This window comes from Lentinus tigrinus (genome assembly GCF_003813185.1).
Source record: "Lentinus tigrinus ALCF2SS1-7 unplaced genomic scaffold L226scaffold_15, whole genome shotgun sequence".
NCBI lineage: Eukaryota > Fungi > Basidiomycota > Agaricomycetes > Polyporales > Polyporaceae > Lentinus > Lentinus tigrinus.
The window spans coordinates 423,595-438,451 of NW_027137924.1; the positions used below are offsets into that span (position 1 = coordinate 423,595).

General features: G+C 56.0%; 7 protein-coding genes across 7 annotated transcripts; 3 read left to right on the forward strand and 4 right to left on the reverse strand.

The window, feature by feature from the left end:
- Window positions 1-510: 510 nt before the first annotated feature.
- On the reverse strand, window positions 511-2,013 carry L226DRAFT_422974 (uncharacterized protein; the record flags this gene model as incomplete). The annotated part of the gene is made up of 1 exon (XM_067674596.1): window positions 511-2,013. A coding segment is annotated over one exon (1,503 nt), but the record flags the coding sequence as incomplete, so codon positions are not given.
- Window positions 2,014-3,468: 1,455 nt separating this feature from the next.
- L226DRAFT_535895 (uncharacterized protein) lies at window positions 3,469-4,224 on the forward strand. The gene has a single exon (XM_067681004.1). The coding sequence runs from the start codon at window positions 3,661-3,663 to the stop codon at window positions 4,210-4,212; it is 552 nt and encodes a 183-aa protein (XP_067534572.1). The 5' UTR covers window positions 3,469-3,660; the 3' UTR covers window positions 4,213-4,224.
- Window positions 4,225-4,259: 35 nt separating this feature from the next.
- L226DRAFT_92588 (uncharacterized protein) lies at window positions 4,260-4,563 on the reverse strand. The gene has a single exon (XM_067687342.1). It carries the CDS (start codon window positions 4,481-4,483, stop codon window positions 4,307-4,309), a length of 177 nt encoding a protein of 58 aa, XP_067534573.1. The 5' UTR covers window positions 4,484-4,563; the 3' UTR covers window positions 4,260-4,306.
- Window positions 4,564-5,871: 1,308 nt separating this feature from the next.
- L226DRAFT_523737 (uncharacterized protein) lies at window positions 5,872-7,167 on the reverse strand (the record flags this gene model as incomplete). Its single annotated transcript, XM_067678840.1, has 7 exons — window positions 5,872-6,004; window positions 6,051-6,112; window positions 6,182-6,201; window positions 6,664-6,743; window positions 6,801-6,828; window positions 6,867-6,928; window positions 7,094-7,167. The coding sequence occupies 7 exons, from the start codon at window positions 7,165-7,167 to the stop codon at window positions 5,872-5,874; spliced, it is 459 nt and encodes a 152-aa protein (XP_067534574.1).
- Window positions 7,168-8,942: 1,775 nt separating this feature from the next.
- Window positions 8,943-10,610, forward strand: L226DRAFT_464611 (uncharacterized protein; the record flags this gene model as incomplete). Its single annotated transcript, XM_067675873.1, has 10 exons — window positions 8,943-9,069; window positions 9,137-9,164; window positions 9,235-9,427; window positions 9,487-9,543; window positions 9,602-9,664; window positions 9,734-9,860; window positions 9,916-9,973; window positions 10,039-10,054; window positions 10,110-10,263; window positions 10,363-10,610. The coding sequence occupies 10 exons, from the start codon at window positions 8,943-8,945 to the stop codon at window positions 10,608-10,610; spliced, it is 1,071 nt and encodes a 356-aa protein (XP_067534575.1).
- An 815-nt stretch (window positions 10,611-11,425) lies between these two features.
- Window positions 11,426-13,030, forward strand: L226DRAFT_535897 (NAD-P-binding protein). The gene is made up of 5 exons (XM_067681005.1): window positions 11,426-11,764; window positions 11,849-11,952; window positions 12,084-12,582; window positions 12,646-12,755; window positions 12,813-13,030. Exons 1-5 carry the CDS (start codon window positions 11,638-11,640, stop codon window positions 12,885-12,887), a joined length of 915 nt encoding a protein of 304 aa, XP_067534576.1. The 5' UTR covers window positions 11,426-11,637; the 3' UTR covers window positions 12,888-13,030.
- L226DRAFT_92668 (Clavaminate synthase-like protein) lies at window positions 12,964-14,782 on the reverse strand. The gene is made up of 10 exons (XM_067687343.1): window positions 14,607-14,782; window positions 14,418-14,512; window positions 14,045-14,348; window positions 13,882-13,966; window positions 13,718-13,812; window positions 13,650-13,656; window positions 13,483-13,589; window positions 13,406-13,434; window positions 13,238-13,341; window positions 12,964-13,157 (listed from the first exon to the last, which is right to left on the reverse strand). Exons 1-10 carry the CDS (start codon window positions 14,678-14,680, stop codon window positions 13,041-13,043), a joined length of 1,017 nt encoding a protein of 338 aa, XP_067534577.1. The 5' UTR covers window positions 14,681-14,782; the 3' UTR covers window positions 12,964-13,040.
- Window positions 14,783-14,857: the final 75 nt, after the last annotated feature.

Here is a 14,857-nt window from a genome sequence, read left to right on the forward strand (position 1 = left end):
TGCGGTGGCGTAGACGCGAACGGCGCGCAGATCAAGCACACGAACACGGCACACACGCAAATGGGCCCGAGGGGCCCCAGGTTTCTCTTTCTTTCTTGGCTTCGTTCCTGATTATTATTCGCCTACTACAACGCCTTACTCCTGGCTAGGGTGTCCGTCATGCGTATCCCCTCTATACCATATCCCCCACCTCCCCCGAGCTCTTAGTCGCCGCAGCAAATTACATACATCCAGGCGGAGGTTCCGGTCGTAGTGCCAATCGAACATGTGTTGTCGTCGTCATCGTCATCGTCATCGGTCATCCTGGATCGCGAGTGTATGCCTAGCTGTAATCTGTCGACATGTACATAGGCCCAGAATCCCTATTTATCTTTCTCTCTCTCCCTCTCGAGCCTTTGCTGGACCCAGGCGGTGCTGAATTGCTCCAAGATTTTCCACCCTGGTAAGTATGTACCGCTACAGTGGCCGATCGAAGAGACTACCTCCGAAGACTGCACCGCCTGCTCCCACAGAACTGGTACTAGTGCTGGTTCCGAACGCTACGTCCGAATGGATAGATAGCGTGCCAGGATGTGCCGCGCCGGCCCATTTGGTGACGCCCTCAGCCCAGATGGGCCAGAGACCGTGCACCTCTTCCTTCGCGGTGCATTCGCTGGGAACGACACTCCACCAAGCGAAGCGATTATACAGATCCTCCCCCACCTCAACCTCGCTCACGGACGCCTGCGCAATGATCCTAATGACCTCCGGGTCACCATGGTTTGCGTTAAGTGAGCCATCTGAAGGTGAGTATGGTTTGCACGAGAGAAACAGGCGGGTGACCGGGTGGTTGGCGCTAGCTCGAGCACGAAGGAGGGACACGAGGTCGAAGATGCGCTCTTTGCTCGGCAAGCAATAGTGCAGGGAGGTCAGGTTGGGAAGCGTGTCCTTTATCTCGAGGGAGCCGATTCTGGGCCATTTTGGCCACAGTATGCCGGCGTTCTGACGGTCCAGCGACTTCAGGTTGAGGATATGCAGCGTTGTTAGCGCGGAGAGAGGGGAAATGACTCCACCAGTCTCGCTGAGGAGGTCGGCTGTCTTGGTACCGGACAGCCACAGCTCCTCCGTGGTGACGAACGGCGAGACAGACAGGAATGCGCGGATGGCTTGGGCGACTTCGGCATCTGTCCCGGTCGTGCGGGAGCTGAGGTCCACTCGGAGACCACCTGCGGACCCATTGATCAATTGGAGCGAGACGAACCCCGCGCTTCCATTCCAGCCTCCCTCCCACAGTACATGCGCTTTCCTGCTGTTCCATCCCAATCGAGCAATGGCAGAACTCAGGTCCTCGTTCTGCTCCGGGAAACGCACGTCTCCTTCGAGCCTCAGGAGACAGGTCTCGGGTAGCTTGAGATGAGACACAAGCTGGGCTGCGCCGCGGCCGGAGGTGATGAGTAGCTTCCGAGCGTGCGGCATGGGCACCATAGGCAAGGTTCCGGGGTCGTCCCCGCACACTGCGATTCCCTCCAGGTACGCCTGCTCCAGGCTGGGGGTCGATGAAAGAAACCGTAGGAGGTTCCGGATGGGTATGGCTCCTTCGTGTCCGCCATCGTAACGAAGCGTATGGTTCACGAGGAGCAAACGCGTCAACGACGGGCCCATGGGGTTGAGTGGAAGGAAGGGGACGCCCCACATGGCCAGGGACGACAGGTCCAGGCGTGCGCCCCCAAACAAGGTTCTATCCTGCCAGAAGCCTTCGTGTCGACCTACACCGTGTATAGCCAATCGTCGCAACGATGTCGGCGATTCGAATGATAGAGACGGGGGTAGCGGTATTTCATCTGCTCCCCATAGGGCATCGCTGAATTCACTTGCGTTGGCGTGAAGCATAATATGCAGTTCTTCAACTTGGGCGCCATGTTCGCTCAGAAATGAGGATGTCGTGCAAGCATGTCCGTAGTCGGAATCCGGGGCCTCCGCGTGTACGTACAAAGGGCCAGCACTAATGCAAGTCACCGGAATGCGCGAGATATGAACAGGGGGACGATAGGGAGATCCGACGACCATGGTTGATTGCTTGGGATTTCCGCACGAGAGGCTGGACCAGAGAGTCGACGTCCCGAGCGCCAAGGAGCGCCAGAGCTTGCAGACGAGAGTTATAGGACGCAGTTCTGTGGTCGAACCCATGAGATAAGGCCCGCATATAGCCTGGAAGTTATCGCTCGGCTTGTACGCAGGGGTCGGTATGAACGCGAATATGGCGATGATCAATTGAGGTAGTAAAATTCTGTGCATTGGTGCGCGTGCGTTGATTGCAAATCGAATGCCACGTTCAGTAGCTTTCAGAATATCGAGGATGTTGAAGAGCTAAGATGCCAGTCAGGCTATGATAGGTACTGGCAGGCCTACTACATACCTCGTCGACGCTGTCCAAATGGTGTCACTGGTCAGTCATCGCAGCGAGAGTACGGAGGCAGAGGAATGTCTCACCCGACATCTGGGTCTTGATCTGCCCGCTCCGCATTCTTCCCCAACAAGAGAGCTTGTTCGTAAAGATTCATGGTGGCGATTGAGATGAAGGATGTCGGAGAAGTTCGAGAGACCGGAGTCAAGTCCGTTAGCGCTCCTGCTGCTGCGGTAAGACGCATGGCCAGCTGCGTCTGATCCCGGATCCGGCTGTCAAGGGCCGACTTCAGTAACGATATTCGGCAAATGTGAGATAAGATGACGCCCGTACAAGCAAAGGCCCGTACACCGTAGAGGCCGTCATGGGTACGCAGGGGAGACTTGCTAGAAGGAGAATGAATAATCTCCAGCTGTCTACATTAGTCGCAACACTATACCGGCGTGATATATCCTTGCCGATCAACTCAACATTAGAGTTCGCAAGGATTACTGAGAACATGCTCACGCGGCACAGATTCGAGGCGAGACTGAAAATGCGAGGGTCACGGAGCTCTAGTTGGTTTGTCGTGATGCTGTAGGGCACCTTCGGATGGCAGACATGTAGTCAAGTACGCTGCAAGGGGTGCCATCAGCTAGTGTGCGTAGTAAAATGTCAGGCCACTCACTCCATACAAACCACACAGCAGGCTAGCGATAGAGCTGTGCGTCTCTATGAATCCCTTCATCAGGAAAAACCGAAATCTCGAGAGCTCCCCCCCAGAGCTCCCGAGGCTCGAGAGACTCGAGAGACCTCCTGCATAGCCACTGAGCGGTCGGTAGACCTCCGTAGACGCACAGGTGGAGAGAGAACGCCAAGATTATGTTTTATGGCCCCTATATGTTCCTCGGATGGCACAAAACAGTGAGATGTCGCACTAGTAAGATTTAGCAGTACAATTAGCTTGAACTTACGAGTCGGCACTTCGTGCAGAAAAGCTGAAGTATCACACAGCCTGCCCTGAAGGTGCCACGTGACCTTGCTCCTCTTGATGAGCTGGCACTGACTCCGAGCTCGTCGCTTCTCTTCTTTACCCCCAGCGTTGCCGTTCTCCAAGTCCCTCACCACTGTCGCTGTCCATCATCAAGATCAGATATACACAAGACAGGTCAAGTTCATCAACGATGACAAGGAAAACACAAGCAAGATCTCACAGACATCTGTAAGCTAGCGATCCTCTCTCTCTGCCTGCTTTCCTCTCCCGCTCTCTTCGCCCGCTCTCCTCGCCCACTCTTCTCATGCAATGTCCTCCCGCACGTCCTCGACCCGCTCTCTCTCTGCTCTCTCTGCCCGCTCTCTCGCGTGCTCTCCTCACCTGCTCCCTTTGTCCGCGCCGACTCCCCTCGCGCTCTCCCCTCGCGCTCTCTCCTCGCGCCCCCTCCTCGCGCTCCCTCCTCGAGCTCTCCTCTCGCGTTCTCTCCTCGCGCACTATATTCATCTGCTCTTTGCTTGCTCTGCTCGCTGACTCTGCTCGCCCCTCGGCCCTTTCCTCGCACACTTCGCCTTCCCGCCATACTCGCATCTCAGTCTCTCCACCCGCTCTTTTCGCCTCTACTCGCCTGCTTTCGTCTGGTCTGTTCATCGACTCTCCTCGCCCTCCCTTGTCGTCATGCTCTCCTTGCTTGGTCTGCTCGCCCACCCTTCTCGCCTGCTCGTCTGCACTCCTCTTGCACACATCTGCACTCCTATTGTGCCCTGCTCACCGCTGCTTGCCCGCTATTCTCGTCCGCTCTCCCCGTGTTCTCTCCTCGCCCGGTCGTCTTTCATTTATATGTTGTATTGTCATGTAATTACATAGCCAAATATACTTATTTTAGTCGTTTCATATCTTTGAGTGCTCGACGCTCGTGGTCTTAATGCTCCATCTATCTGGTATATCGGAGGCTATCGGGTGTCTCGGCGAGTGCTATCGAGTGCTCGAGAGCCACGTGTGCGTCTATCGAGTGATCGCAGAGGGGGTACTTGTGTATCAGGGATATCTTGGCTCTCGAGGCTCGAGAGTCCTCTCGATACAAGTATATTTTTCCTGATGTTGATCCTCTCTTCACTGTAAGGGTTCATGAGAGATGCGTGATACCTAGGGAATTCTACTATTCACGTCGTCAACCATCAGTGAAAACATAGCTTTCAAAAAAGTGGCCCAGACGCCAGGGATAAGCCCTAGTCCGAGAACCAAAGTTGTGATCGGTATCATGGCGCCTTCTGGTATGGTACTTCGTAGCTAGAGAATGCGGAAAGCAAAATGCCAATGCCAAAAAATGTCTTTCATTCAGTAACCTCCACTGTACCGGAATCACAGAATGGCGGAACTTACCTTCGTGCGCACCATCGACGAGAGGCCGGGACAGGACAAAGCTTGCCGCGATCTCTGTTGTCAAAGAGCAACGGCTCCGCTTTCGTGAGAGACCGATGCGGGGTCTGTTGGGGTGGACTTCGACAGAAGCGACAGGTCTCGTCGTCGAACATGATGTCAGCCAGCTGAGGATGGACTTGTCCACGGCAGAATTGAGCCCTGCCGGCGAGCCTGAGAATGTAGTGAGAGACGGGCGCAATAGACGTGCATGAAATACTCTAAGAACGTTTATCCTGAACGATACTGGGGTCATACAAAGTCGACATCATGATGATTAACTATGTAACTAGCAGCGAGTCGGCGCTTCCTTTCCGATCGGGTGAAATCGGAGGACGTGTTGGCGCCTCCTCGGTGTGGATGCCATACAGTCTAGTAACGTTGACACGACGTCTAGCCCGGCCTCATGACGCTCTGCATCCACCTTGAACCACAAAATGAGCGGCTTGGTCAGATTCTACCGGCGCATAGAGGCCGGCTATATTTCCCCCCAGCGACGTCTTCAACAGATGCGTCGCTGCCCCATTCTGACACCACCATTGACCCAGAATCCCTCTTGGGGCCCGGGGCCACACACTGTCCCGATGCTCTGTATCCAATCCAGTCAAGGCGAGGAGGCCGAGGAGATACTTACCTCCATCGACTCGTTCGGCTGCGATTCGGTCGGCCCTGGGGCGCTGTATATGGTCAAAAGAACGTCTGCTGCAGAGGGGTCGTCCGAGCGCGGATCCTCCTCGAGCGCGACTCGGCTCGCGGATGCGCCGCCTTATTCTTTGGGCCTGGCGAGTGACTGCTGGACAGCCTCGGCACCATTCCCCGAATATGGCCGATTACTGAAGTTGGTCAAATTGGGCGAGCGAGCCACAAGGGGTCGTTGTGGTGTGGGCAGCATCACACGGAAGCCGTACTTTCAGGGCAGTACAGGGCCGCGTTGGCAGCGTACGGCCGGGAGTTGCAGTTCGGAGAGATCGAGCGGCGGGCGACGATGCTCACGCGGAGACGTTTCATGCATGTCGTGTATGGAACAGGGGTGCTACCGGGACCGAGCCCGCGAATGCTTCTGTTCGACCGCATGTCGTTCGGTTCAGGTGGTCCTCAGTCAGATGATGATTTTGATGGTCTGCTTTTCGTGTGCTGAATACGGTATGGTACGTTTGTCCCGCTGCTCGAGTATGCCGTACGTAGTCCACGGTGGCATCTCCTTACTGAGCAGGTTGGATCGGGAATCGACTCTGCCACAGTGTTATAGGGAACCAAGTAAAAGACGTTACTACGTACCTGCGGTCTTGAATAACGTAAGGGTACCCGTTCCTTTGGAATTCTTCAACCTCCGCTAAGTCCTGCATCACCACGCATGGTATGGGCGCCGGTAATCATCAGTGCTCATGAGATCTTACTGAGATACGCACCGAATGTCCAAACAGCCGGACTGTGATGTCAAAGTGTACCCACTTGCACCCACAAATCATCTGTCTCAACCACGCTCTCGCCTCTCCATAGCGTCCTCCCATCCCGAACCGTCCCTTCCGAAGCCGAAACCAGACCAAGCGTACATCGAAGTATCGGCGGTGGAAGTGGGAATTATCAAGCTACCCCTGCAGCTCTACTACACCCAGGGAGCGAAGCCCGAGGAGATAAGCACCTGCCCGTCCCTCGCGTTCTCCCTCTGCCACAAACCGTCAGACACGCACCTGTTGTTTGGTCTCGGGATAAGGCGTGATGTGGACAAGTTATCCCCCGCGGCTCAGGTGCTGATCGCGAAGTGGATGCAACACGGTTCCCGGAAGCCATCTTCGTCGTCAGCGAAGGGGAGTCGCGAGCTGCTAGACCGCGGATTTCCTGCAAGTGCAAAGTCAGACATCCTCCATGAGACCATCCCGGTCGAGCGCACACGCTTCTTTTACAGCGGCCGAGTTGAGCACGTCCATCGGGCCCTTTCCCCACGCAGACGACCATTTCGGGGACGGCACCCTTTGCATCATCAATGTCATACGGCCATATTGGCCACGTCAACGTGCTTGCGCGCACGGAGTCCCCAACGGGATCGTTGATCTTCCTGGGAGAAGACACCGCCAATGATGTGCGTTTGCTTACCGGAGAGAAGGATGTTGCGTTCATGGTGGACCCCGAGAGCGGACATGGTAGAAAGGAGGATGCTATCGTACATATCAGGAGAGCCAGTGGGAGTCTATTGCAGGCGCTGGCAGTAGTACGAGAAGAACAAGGATGGAGAACGCGTTCTTGCCCGGCATTATCTCATCTAAGACTTTCTAAGTATATCTAATATTAGCTTCAGAGTCTCGACCAAGGCGGAGACTTACAGGTAGTCAAACACGGGTCTGGCTGCGATGTTGTACGCAGCTACGTATATGTTCGATGTTCTTGCTGAGGTCATATGAGGGATATCGAATCCTGACCGACCGTGGTGCACATCCTGCCGTACTCGTATGCAGCGACTCAAGTACTCATCTGGTGGTTGGGGATCAAAGCGATGCCACTGCGAGCCGGCGCGACACTGTCAACGGGCGCTTGTGAATTTGACGTTCGAAAGCGAGCCCCTCGACTGGGAGTCCCTACCGAAGGTCGCATTTTACTCCTTCCGCTGCATCCTCCACCGACAAGGCCCTGTTCTTCAACTTCAACGCCCCCTCATACTTATGTGTGCCCATCAACCCGCCGAATCCTACAAGGCCGGTTCCCAGTACTCGAATATATCCCCATCCTCATATATGCTGCGTTGCCACGACCTCAACTTCGCGCGCATTTTCATCTTCTGATCTGGGGCTATATCTTGTCCGTTCTATTATTCGTCGAATCTGAGGCAATGGAACACCAGTTTCCAGGCGAAGGTTCACAATTGCAAGCTATGTAACAACAGGTAGCGATTTTTAGACGGTCCTAGGAGGTAGCAAAGTTATATCCGCGCAACCTTCGGCACGCCTTCCGACTATACCTAGGTCCAATTACGGTCGAAGTAGCGGATGCGCGTGAGTTCTAACTGCGTTGATGGAAACCTTCGAGTCGCTTATTGCGCGGAAAGTAGACACGCCACCCTACTCACCATGATCACGAGACATGTTGCCCACACTCGGCACTTCTTATCTGAAATCTGGAGGCCCGGGACCGTAAGTTCGCGACAATGGAACTTTAACGGGTTCTTTTACTGGCACCGCCAGGATTCGCTCACTGGCAACGCGTAAGTTCTGTCCTCAACCCGCGAGTCTCAAGCTCAAGATCCGTTTGCTTCGATTTCCATGTCGTCCCCACTGGCAGCTGTCTCCTACCTAGCAAAGCCGACGTTTCATCAAGACTTGCGTTGACAGTAAGACGGGGCACCTTAGGCCCTTCGCTATTGACTCCGCCGGCGTGTTCTCTGCTGTCGAACCTCCCGCTTGCTATGCGACATTCTTCTGCTTCCGGCCCTTCCTCAGGCCTCAGCTGCCGGCCTTTCCTCAGGCCTTCTTCGTGAAGCTTCAGGCCCTCTTCAGCCCCTGCGTCGAGCAGAATGAACGGCCAGGAACAATCTTGCCCCTTCGGGGCTTGTGTGGGAAAATCGAACACCCGCTCGTGGGTGCAGGCGTCCGATTGAGGATGCCGGCGGGTTTTATACGCTTGAAGGATTGATTCTGCTCGCCCTTATGCGCTTCGCTCAGCACCAATCACACTGTGCCAGCCAAGCTCTATCTGCCTGATAATGCCGCTGAGCAGCAGCCTTCCCATTTCATACTGAACACCTGCAGCTGTCTCGAGATTCCACTCGCAGACGCTGCAGCTGGAAGGTTCAAGTTGCAATATATTCAAGCCGCACCAATAACGCCCCACCCAACAGATCACGATGACATCTATTCCAGGCTCGCCGCGCGTCATTATCGCTGCGTCTCGGCTCTCAGCATGCACGACGTGCCCTGCTTCCTCCCTCACTTTCAGATCCCCCTCGTCGCCCCAGGTACCTATCAAATGTCCCGGTAGCAGTCCTATACAGTACTGACAGCAGCCCTGATAGCTCAGCGTTCAGGTCCTGGCGCTTGCTGTTCGGAGTTTTCAACAGAGACGTGCGGTTCGGTGCCTCTGTCATTCGGAAGCAAGCACCGCCAATCCCCGCCTTATAACACTCGGCGGCCTTCCATTGAAGGGACGCGCAGGGCTCAACACTTTTTGCACGTCGCCACCATGTTCCCCTCAACATGCGCTGTGTGCGTGTCGCTCCTCCTGCCCGCGGCGGTCCTAGCCCAGTATAACCTAGTTAAGGAGTACTCTGGAGAGACGTTCTTCGACGGATGGTCGTTTTACGGCAACAGTGAGTTCCTGTCTGCTCCATCTCCGTCCGCGAGGATCGCACTCACCTTACGGTAACTCGGCCACAGGGGACAACCTCACGAATGGCAATGTCAAGTACGCTCAGACGCTCCACTCCCAATCGCCGCGGAGAGCCCATACTGACGCGCCGCTGCGAACTTCTAAGCTTCTTGGATGACACAGACGCCTTCCACAACAACCTAGCGTTCGTCAATGACGCGGGCAATGCTATCATGAAGGTTGACAATTCGAGCACGCTCAAGTTCAACCAGAACCGTAACTCTATCCGCATATCGTCGAGCGATCAGTTCACAGTGGGGTCCGTGTGGGTCGCGGATATACTCCACGTACCATACGGGGTACGTTCGGTTCCGTTTTGTACGCACGAAGTTGCTGCGCTGACGACCCCGGATACCAGTGCTCGGTATGGGGTGCATTTTGGTCCTCCGCACCCGCATGGCCGCTGGGAGGCGAGGTGAGTCTCGTACCTGATAGACCGCGAGCTTCGTCAATGCAGATACCGTGTTGCTCAGATCGACACCTTCGAAGCGGTGAACCAAGATGCACGGGGTCACATGGGATTACACACGAACCCTGTACGTCTCTAACCATGTTCCGGTTCATTAGTCCCGAGTCTAGATCTCAAGGACGTTCATTTCGCGTAGGGGTGTACACATTCTTCGAACGCCGTACAGTCTAGCACCCTAATCAACTCGACGGATTGCTCGATCCAGGCCAACAGCAACCAAGGATGTATCATTACCAACCCGGATCCAGCCTCGTACGGCGAGGGTAAGCGGTGCCCAGGATGCGAACGTCCCCTTGTATCTGAGGCCTCGTGTATTAGCATTCGCGAAGGCTGGCGGCGGCGTGTATGTCACCGAGTTCGCCATTGATGGAATATCGTGAGCCGCTTTCCCGACCTCATTCCAGACTGCCGGTCTAATTGCATCTGGACCCTCCATTGCAGCATTTGGTTTTTCAACGTATGTCCGCGCCCGTGATCCACGCGAAATAAGCTTACCTGTCATGGGAAACAAGCGCACAGACCTTCCCAGTTCGTTGCAAGGGAACGTGAGCAGCATCGACACGTCGACACTCGGGATCCCAGTGGCCAACTGGCCGGCGGACGACTGCTCCGTGAACGAGTTCTTCCAGCCCCAGGAACTGGTCTTCGATATTACGTTATGCGGCGGTGAGTCTCTCCCACTGCGCTCGTGAATAACCGGAGCGCGTCTGTCCGAGAAGCGCAAGTTGTTGACTGACATCATGACCTTGCATCTGCTGTGGGTAGATTATGCCGGGGCCGCGAGCGTGTTTTACCAGACATGCACCGGTGTTTGTTACAACGACTGGGTCCTCGGAGATCCATCGAACTATGACACCGCTTATTTCGAGGTATCGTATGTGAGGGTGTACGGCCAGCCCGGAGAGTTGACCGTAATCCAGCCTTCCGGCGGGCCTCGATCCGCGGAGGTGCGGAGCTTCGGTACGCTCATGCTGGCATTAGGCAGTCTGTTTGCGATGTTCTGGACCCTCTGAACCACAAAGTTTCCCATTCCTCGTCGCTCATTTATCACTTCTTCTTCGTGTGGATCCTATGTCATTGCTGATTGTCGGGACGTTGTTTTTTTCCTGGGAACAACATGCGGGGACGGTGCCTTTACCTCTAGAGTCCAGACATGCACCCGTAGCACTAGACTGGCCTACGAGCCGCGGATCCGGACATTGCGCGATGCTTTCGAGCTTCTTTTTGTATGTAGAAATGAACATGCTCGCGGGTAGCGCAAGAGGGCTGCTAGCGTGGTGGCGGTTGATACGGAAACGTGCGGTGGACTCTCCCGGCTGACTGGGTTTTCTCCGATAAGCCGGGAGCTTCTTGCACGCGACAGTGCGTGTGGCCGTCACGTAGGTACAGTTCGGGCGATGCAGTGGCAAATTATCTCCTTGCGGCGGTCACTGAACCATATTCTCCATCCGTCGTCTCACCGTGCCAGACACAGTTCGCGGCTTCAGCCACCCGTGGCGCTGGCGTGGACAGGAGATATCTGGCCCACCCCGCTAGACCCCGCTGTTGCCGACGGCACTCTCGTTTCAGTCTTGTCTGAGCTTGCTTCTCCGTCCAGTCCTCGGCCCATCTCCCACCATCCTGGTCCATCCGGCTGGCCAGATTGCGCGAGCATACGGACATGGACATGAGGTCACCGCGATCCGCTGTGGGTCCAGCAACTGTGGCCCGCTGTGCTGGGCTCAGCCTTCTGGAGCAATGCACACTCGAGTCTCGTAGTGAGCAAGATTCGGACTCCGGCTCTCCGATCAGGCCAGCCAGCTGGCCGCCCAATGGCCCCCCTTGGTGGAACCGTCCCATCTGAATCCGCTCCAAGCCAAATGAGGCTGGCATGCACGCTGGATCATTGAAATTTAATTCTGTCGTAAGCCGTAAGCGAGTTCCTACTTAGATCGCCTCCGCAGCGTCCATCCGGGACACGAACCTCGCCTCGACAGCCCTCCTCGTCTCCTCTACGACACCCACCACCCCTAGGCTTGCACAGCAAGTTCACTTCTAGCCATGCCGATCGCAACTTGCAACACCTTCTGCTCCGCCAGCCCCGCATCCTGGTCCAACATCCTCTCCGACCCACAAAGCCTCTTCAGCGTAGAGGGGCTCGTCGCTGTCGTAACGGGCGGCGGGACAGGTGCGTGCTACCCGAGATCGAGCGATCCCGTCCTCGCTGGCGATTTTGTCTGCCTTCGTCTCGCTAATCATCGTTCTTGCACAGGAATTGGGCTAATGATCGCGAAGGCGCTCGAGGCCAACGGAGCCACCGTCTACATCGTATCCCGCCGACTGGACACCCTCCAGGCGGCTGCCAGGGAGCATAGCGTACGTGTCAAACCCTACCGGCGTTGGCGAGGCGCAGGCGGGCTGCGGGCTAGCGCGGCGAGGGTCCAGCGACTCCCGTAACGCCTTGCTGACGTTGACAGTCCGGGCTGACAATTCATTCGTCTTCACAGCGCCGGGGCAATCTTATTCCCGTGCAAGGCGACGTCACCTGCAGGGAGTCCATGAAGGCCGTCGCGGAAACGATCCGCGAACGACACGGGTACATTAACCTTCTCGTGAACAACGCTGGGCTCGCGAAGAACTTCCTCCCGAAACTGCCTGGTCCAGGCGAGGTCGACATGAAGAAGTACCAGGAGCTGCTCTGGAACGCGGGCTCGCCCCAAGATTTCTCAGGCGCGTTCGACGTCAACGTGGCTTCCGTGTGGTACACAGCCGTCTGCTTCCTCGACCTCCTCGATGCGGGCAACAAGCGGGGCAACACCCCCGGTGTCACGAGCCAAATCCTCACCGTCGCGAGCGGGGGTGCGTTCCGGAAGGACGACAAGGTCTTCAGCGTCCCATATACCCTTAGCAAGTCGGCCGCAACACATCTAGGGAAGATGCTCGCGCACTTCCTCAAGGACTGGCAGATACGAAGCAACGTCATCGCTCCCGGTATCTTCCCCTCTGGTATGTCCCATCTCCGTCTTCGGCGTTTCCCCTGGCGGTTGTTGATCGCCTCGAACCCTACAGAAATGGTCGACGGCCTAATATCCGATGAGTATGTCAGGGCCGGCGTCCCGCTCCACCGTGCAGGAACGATCGACGACATGGGAGGTCTCATTCTGTTCCTGAGCAGCAGGGTCAGTGCTTTGTTCTCTTCGGCACCTCATGCGTTGACATGGGCTATGTCTTCACAGGCTGGAGCATATGTCAACGGCACCGTGCAGCTCATTGACGGTGGCCGTTTGCTTCTTTACCCCTCAAGCTACTAGACCATCGCGGCGTGCATCATGGACTTCTGGATTCCTGGATTGTTAGGTATTGTACATAGTGTCACGACTGTCACGACGACAAAATATGTATCGCTATCAGCTCCCGCTTCAGCGCGTTAATAGAAACTCACCACCTTGCTTCTTTCCCTCGGGCTAGTGCTCCACTTTCGAATGGGCGTACGTCGCCTCCAACCTCGACTTCACGTATTCCCCTGCCGTGACAACTTCGTACTGCGCGGGATAGTCATCTGACACACAACTTGGCAGAGCCTATCCAGACCCATATGGTCGTCGTGAGCATGCGGGATATCTTTTTGAACGACAGAGAAGACACGCGCCACCAAACTTACCTCCAACTTGACGTCATAATCAGTCCCGAAGAAGAGGGGGATTGAATACCGCTCGACGCCAGAGCGGTTGATAGCCCTGTGCACTGTGGACTTGAACACGTCGTCTGGAAGACCCAAAGGAAACCACGAGGTGAGTAGGTTACGGTGTTGCGCCACCATGAAGCTTACTTGTCCACCTAGCGAACTGGTCTCCAAGGCTGCGGGCTGTCAACGCGATAGCGGTTCAACTTCAGCGCGGTACGTACTTGACGACCAGCGTCCCGGGAATGGGCACCGCGTCGACCCACTTGCCGTTGGCGTTGAGGACTTGTAGAGCCTTGACGTCGGCTTGTTGCCAAAGAATAGTGAAACACTAGTGCACGCCTCCATGAACGTTCCCCTCTCAGGCTGTGTGATCCGCAAAATGCGTCACCTCATAACTGTGAGGGTAACAGCGGTGATTGGCAGGGGTAGCTCCACACCATGAGAAGCAATACACACTCTGTATGGGCCCCGATCCCCTGCACCCTGTCGTCGACCGGCCCAGTCTGCATCGGATAATAGAGAAGACGCATGATAGCGGCTGGTTTCGTGGTCTGCAAAGGCAATCAGACGTGCGTCCCGCCGGCAATCATTCAGACATGTTCCCAAGGACTGCGCCTCACCTTGTCGTCGAAGAAATCCTCCGGAAGATCCAGAGCGAGCGCGAAGAGCGGGAACAGTGACTGTCCTAGCCGGACGGCAGCATGGCTGCGTGCAGTCCGCCATGAATGCATGAGCCCCCGGCGAGTCCGGGCTGGAGCGCAGCCAGAACAGGGTTGGGCTCACTAGTACTCGAGCACGGCTTCTCTGAAGCCTGGCAAGCCGTCGGGCCAGACGTTCTCCCCGGTCATCGCGCCGTCGTCCGCGCGGGATGTCCCGGTGGGCTCTTCCCAGCCGATATCGAAGCCTTCGTGCAGGTCTCCTCTGTTCTCGGGGTTCGTGTTCTCCCCGAGGAGCGCCGTGTAGCCCTTGAAGTTTGGGGTCTTATGGATGTCCATAGCCATCTTCGTGGACGACGGCAGCGCAAAAAACCGCTTCGCGGCTTCCACGGTGGAAGAGATGGTCTCCTCTGGGATGCCGTGGTTCTTTACTACGCCATATCAAAGTCGTGTCAGTTTAGGTTAAATCCAACGGTTGAGCGATCGCCCAGGCGACGTACCGTAGAAGAACCCAACGTTTATGCAAGCATCCCTTATCTCGTCCGCAAGAGCCCGTCGAACATCTGGATTGGGATTCCTAGCATCTGCGAGATTTCTGCGTGCGAATGGTCGTGTTAGAAAGATATCGCAGCGCGAGAGGAGGTCGCTTAATCCCATAACCTCCGCGGTGATGTGACAGAATGATTCACATGATCGGGATGTCCTCGAACGTGCTATCAGTGCGGAAAGTGGCCAGCATGAGTGGGCGATGGGATGTGTTCATCAACACTGCGCTCTTAACGGCCGACACACCAGCGCACTTGTTCCCAAGTTCTTGGGAAGGCTCTCGGAGAGTAGAAGGGGAAGAATCGAGGATGTGGAACGATGATAAGCTGTGACGGTAACGTTGCCGCGGAGGCCGCTCTGTGGGTGCTTATGGGCGCCTTCACTTGCCGCCGCT

Coding starts and splice junctions, on each gene's coding strand:
- L226DRAFT_92588 (XM_067687342.1), bottom strand. CDS start 4,483: ATGAACCCTTACAGTGAAGAGAGGATCAACATCAGGAAAAATATACTT.
- L226DRAFT_535895 (XM_067681004.1), top strand. CDS start 3,661: ATGCAATGTCCTCCCGCACGTCCTCGACCCGCTCTCTCTCTGCTCTCT.
- L226DRAFT_92668 (XM_067687343.1), bottom strand. CDS start 14,680: ATGAACACATCCCATCGCCCACTCATGCTGGCCACTTTCCGCACTGAT. Junction 13,813..13,881: donor AGGATTTCTTCGACGACAAG/GTGAGGCGCAGT, acceptor TTGCCTTTGCAG/ACCACGAAACCAGCCGCTAT. Junction 13,342..13,405: donor CCAGTTCGCTAGGTGGACAA/GTAAGCTTCATG, acceptor TGGGTCTTCCAG/ACGACGTGTTCAAGTCCACA.
- L226DRAFT_535897 (XM_067681005.1), top strand. CDS start 11,638: ATGCCGATCGCAACTTGCAACACCTTCTGCTCCGCCAGCCCCGCATCC. Junction 11,953..12,083: donor CGGCTGCCAGGGAGCATAGC/GTACGTGTCAAA, acceptor TCGTCTTCACAG/CGCCGGGGCAATCTTATTCC. Junction 12,756..12,812: donor TTCTGTTCCTGAGCAGCAGG/GTCAGTGCTTTG, acceptor ATGTCTTCACAG/GCTGGAGCATATGTCAACGG.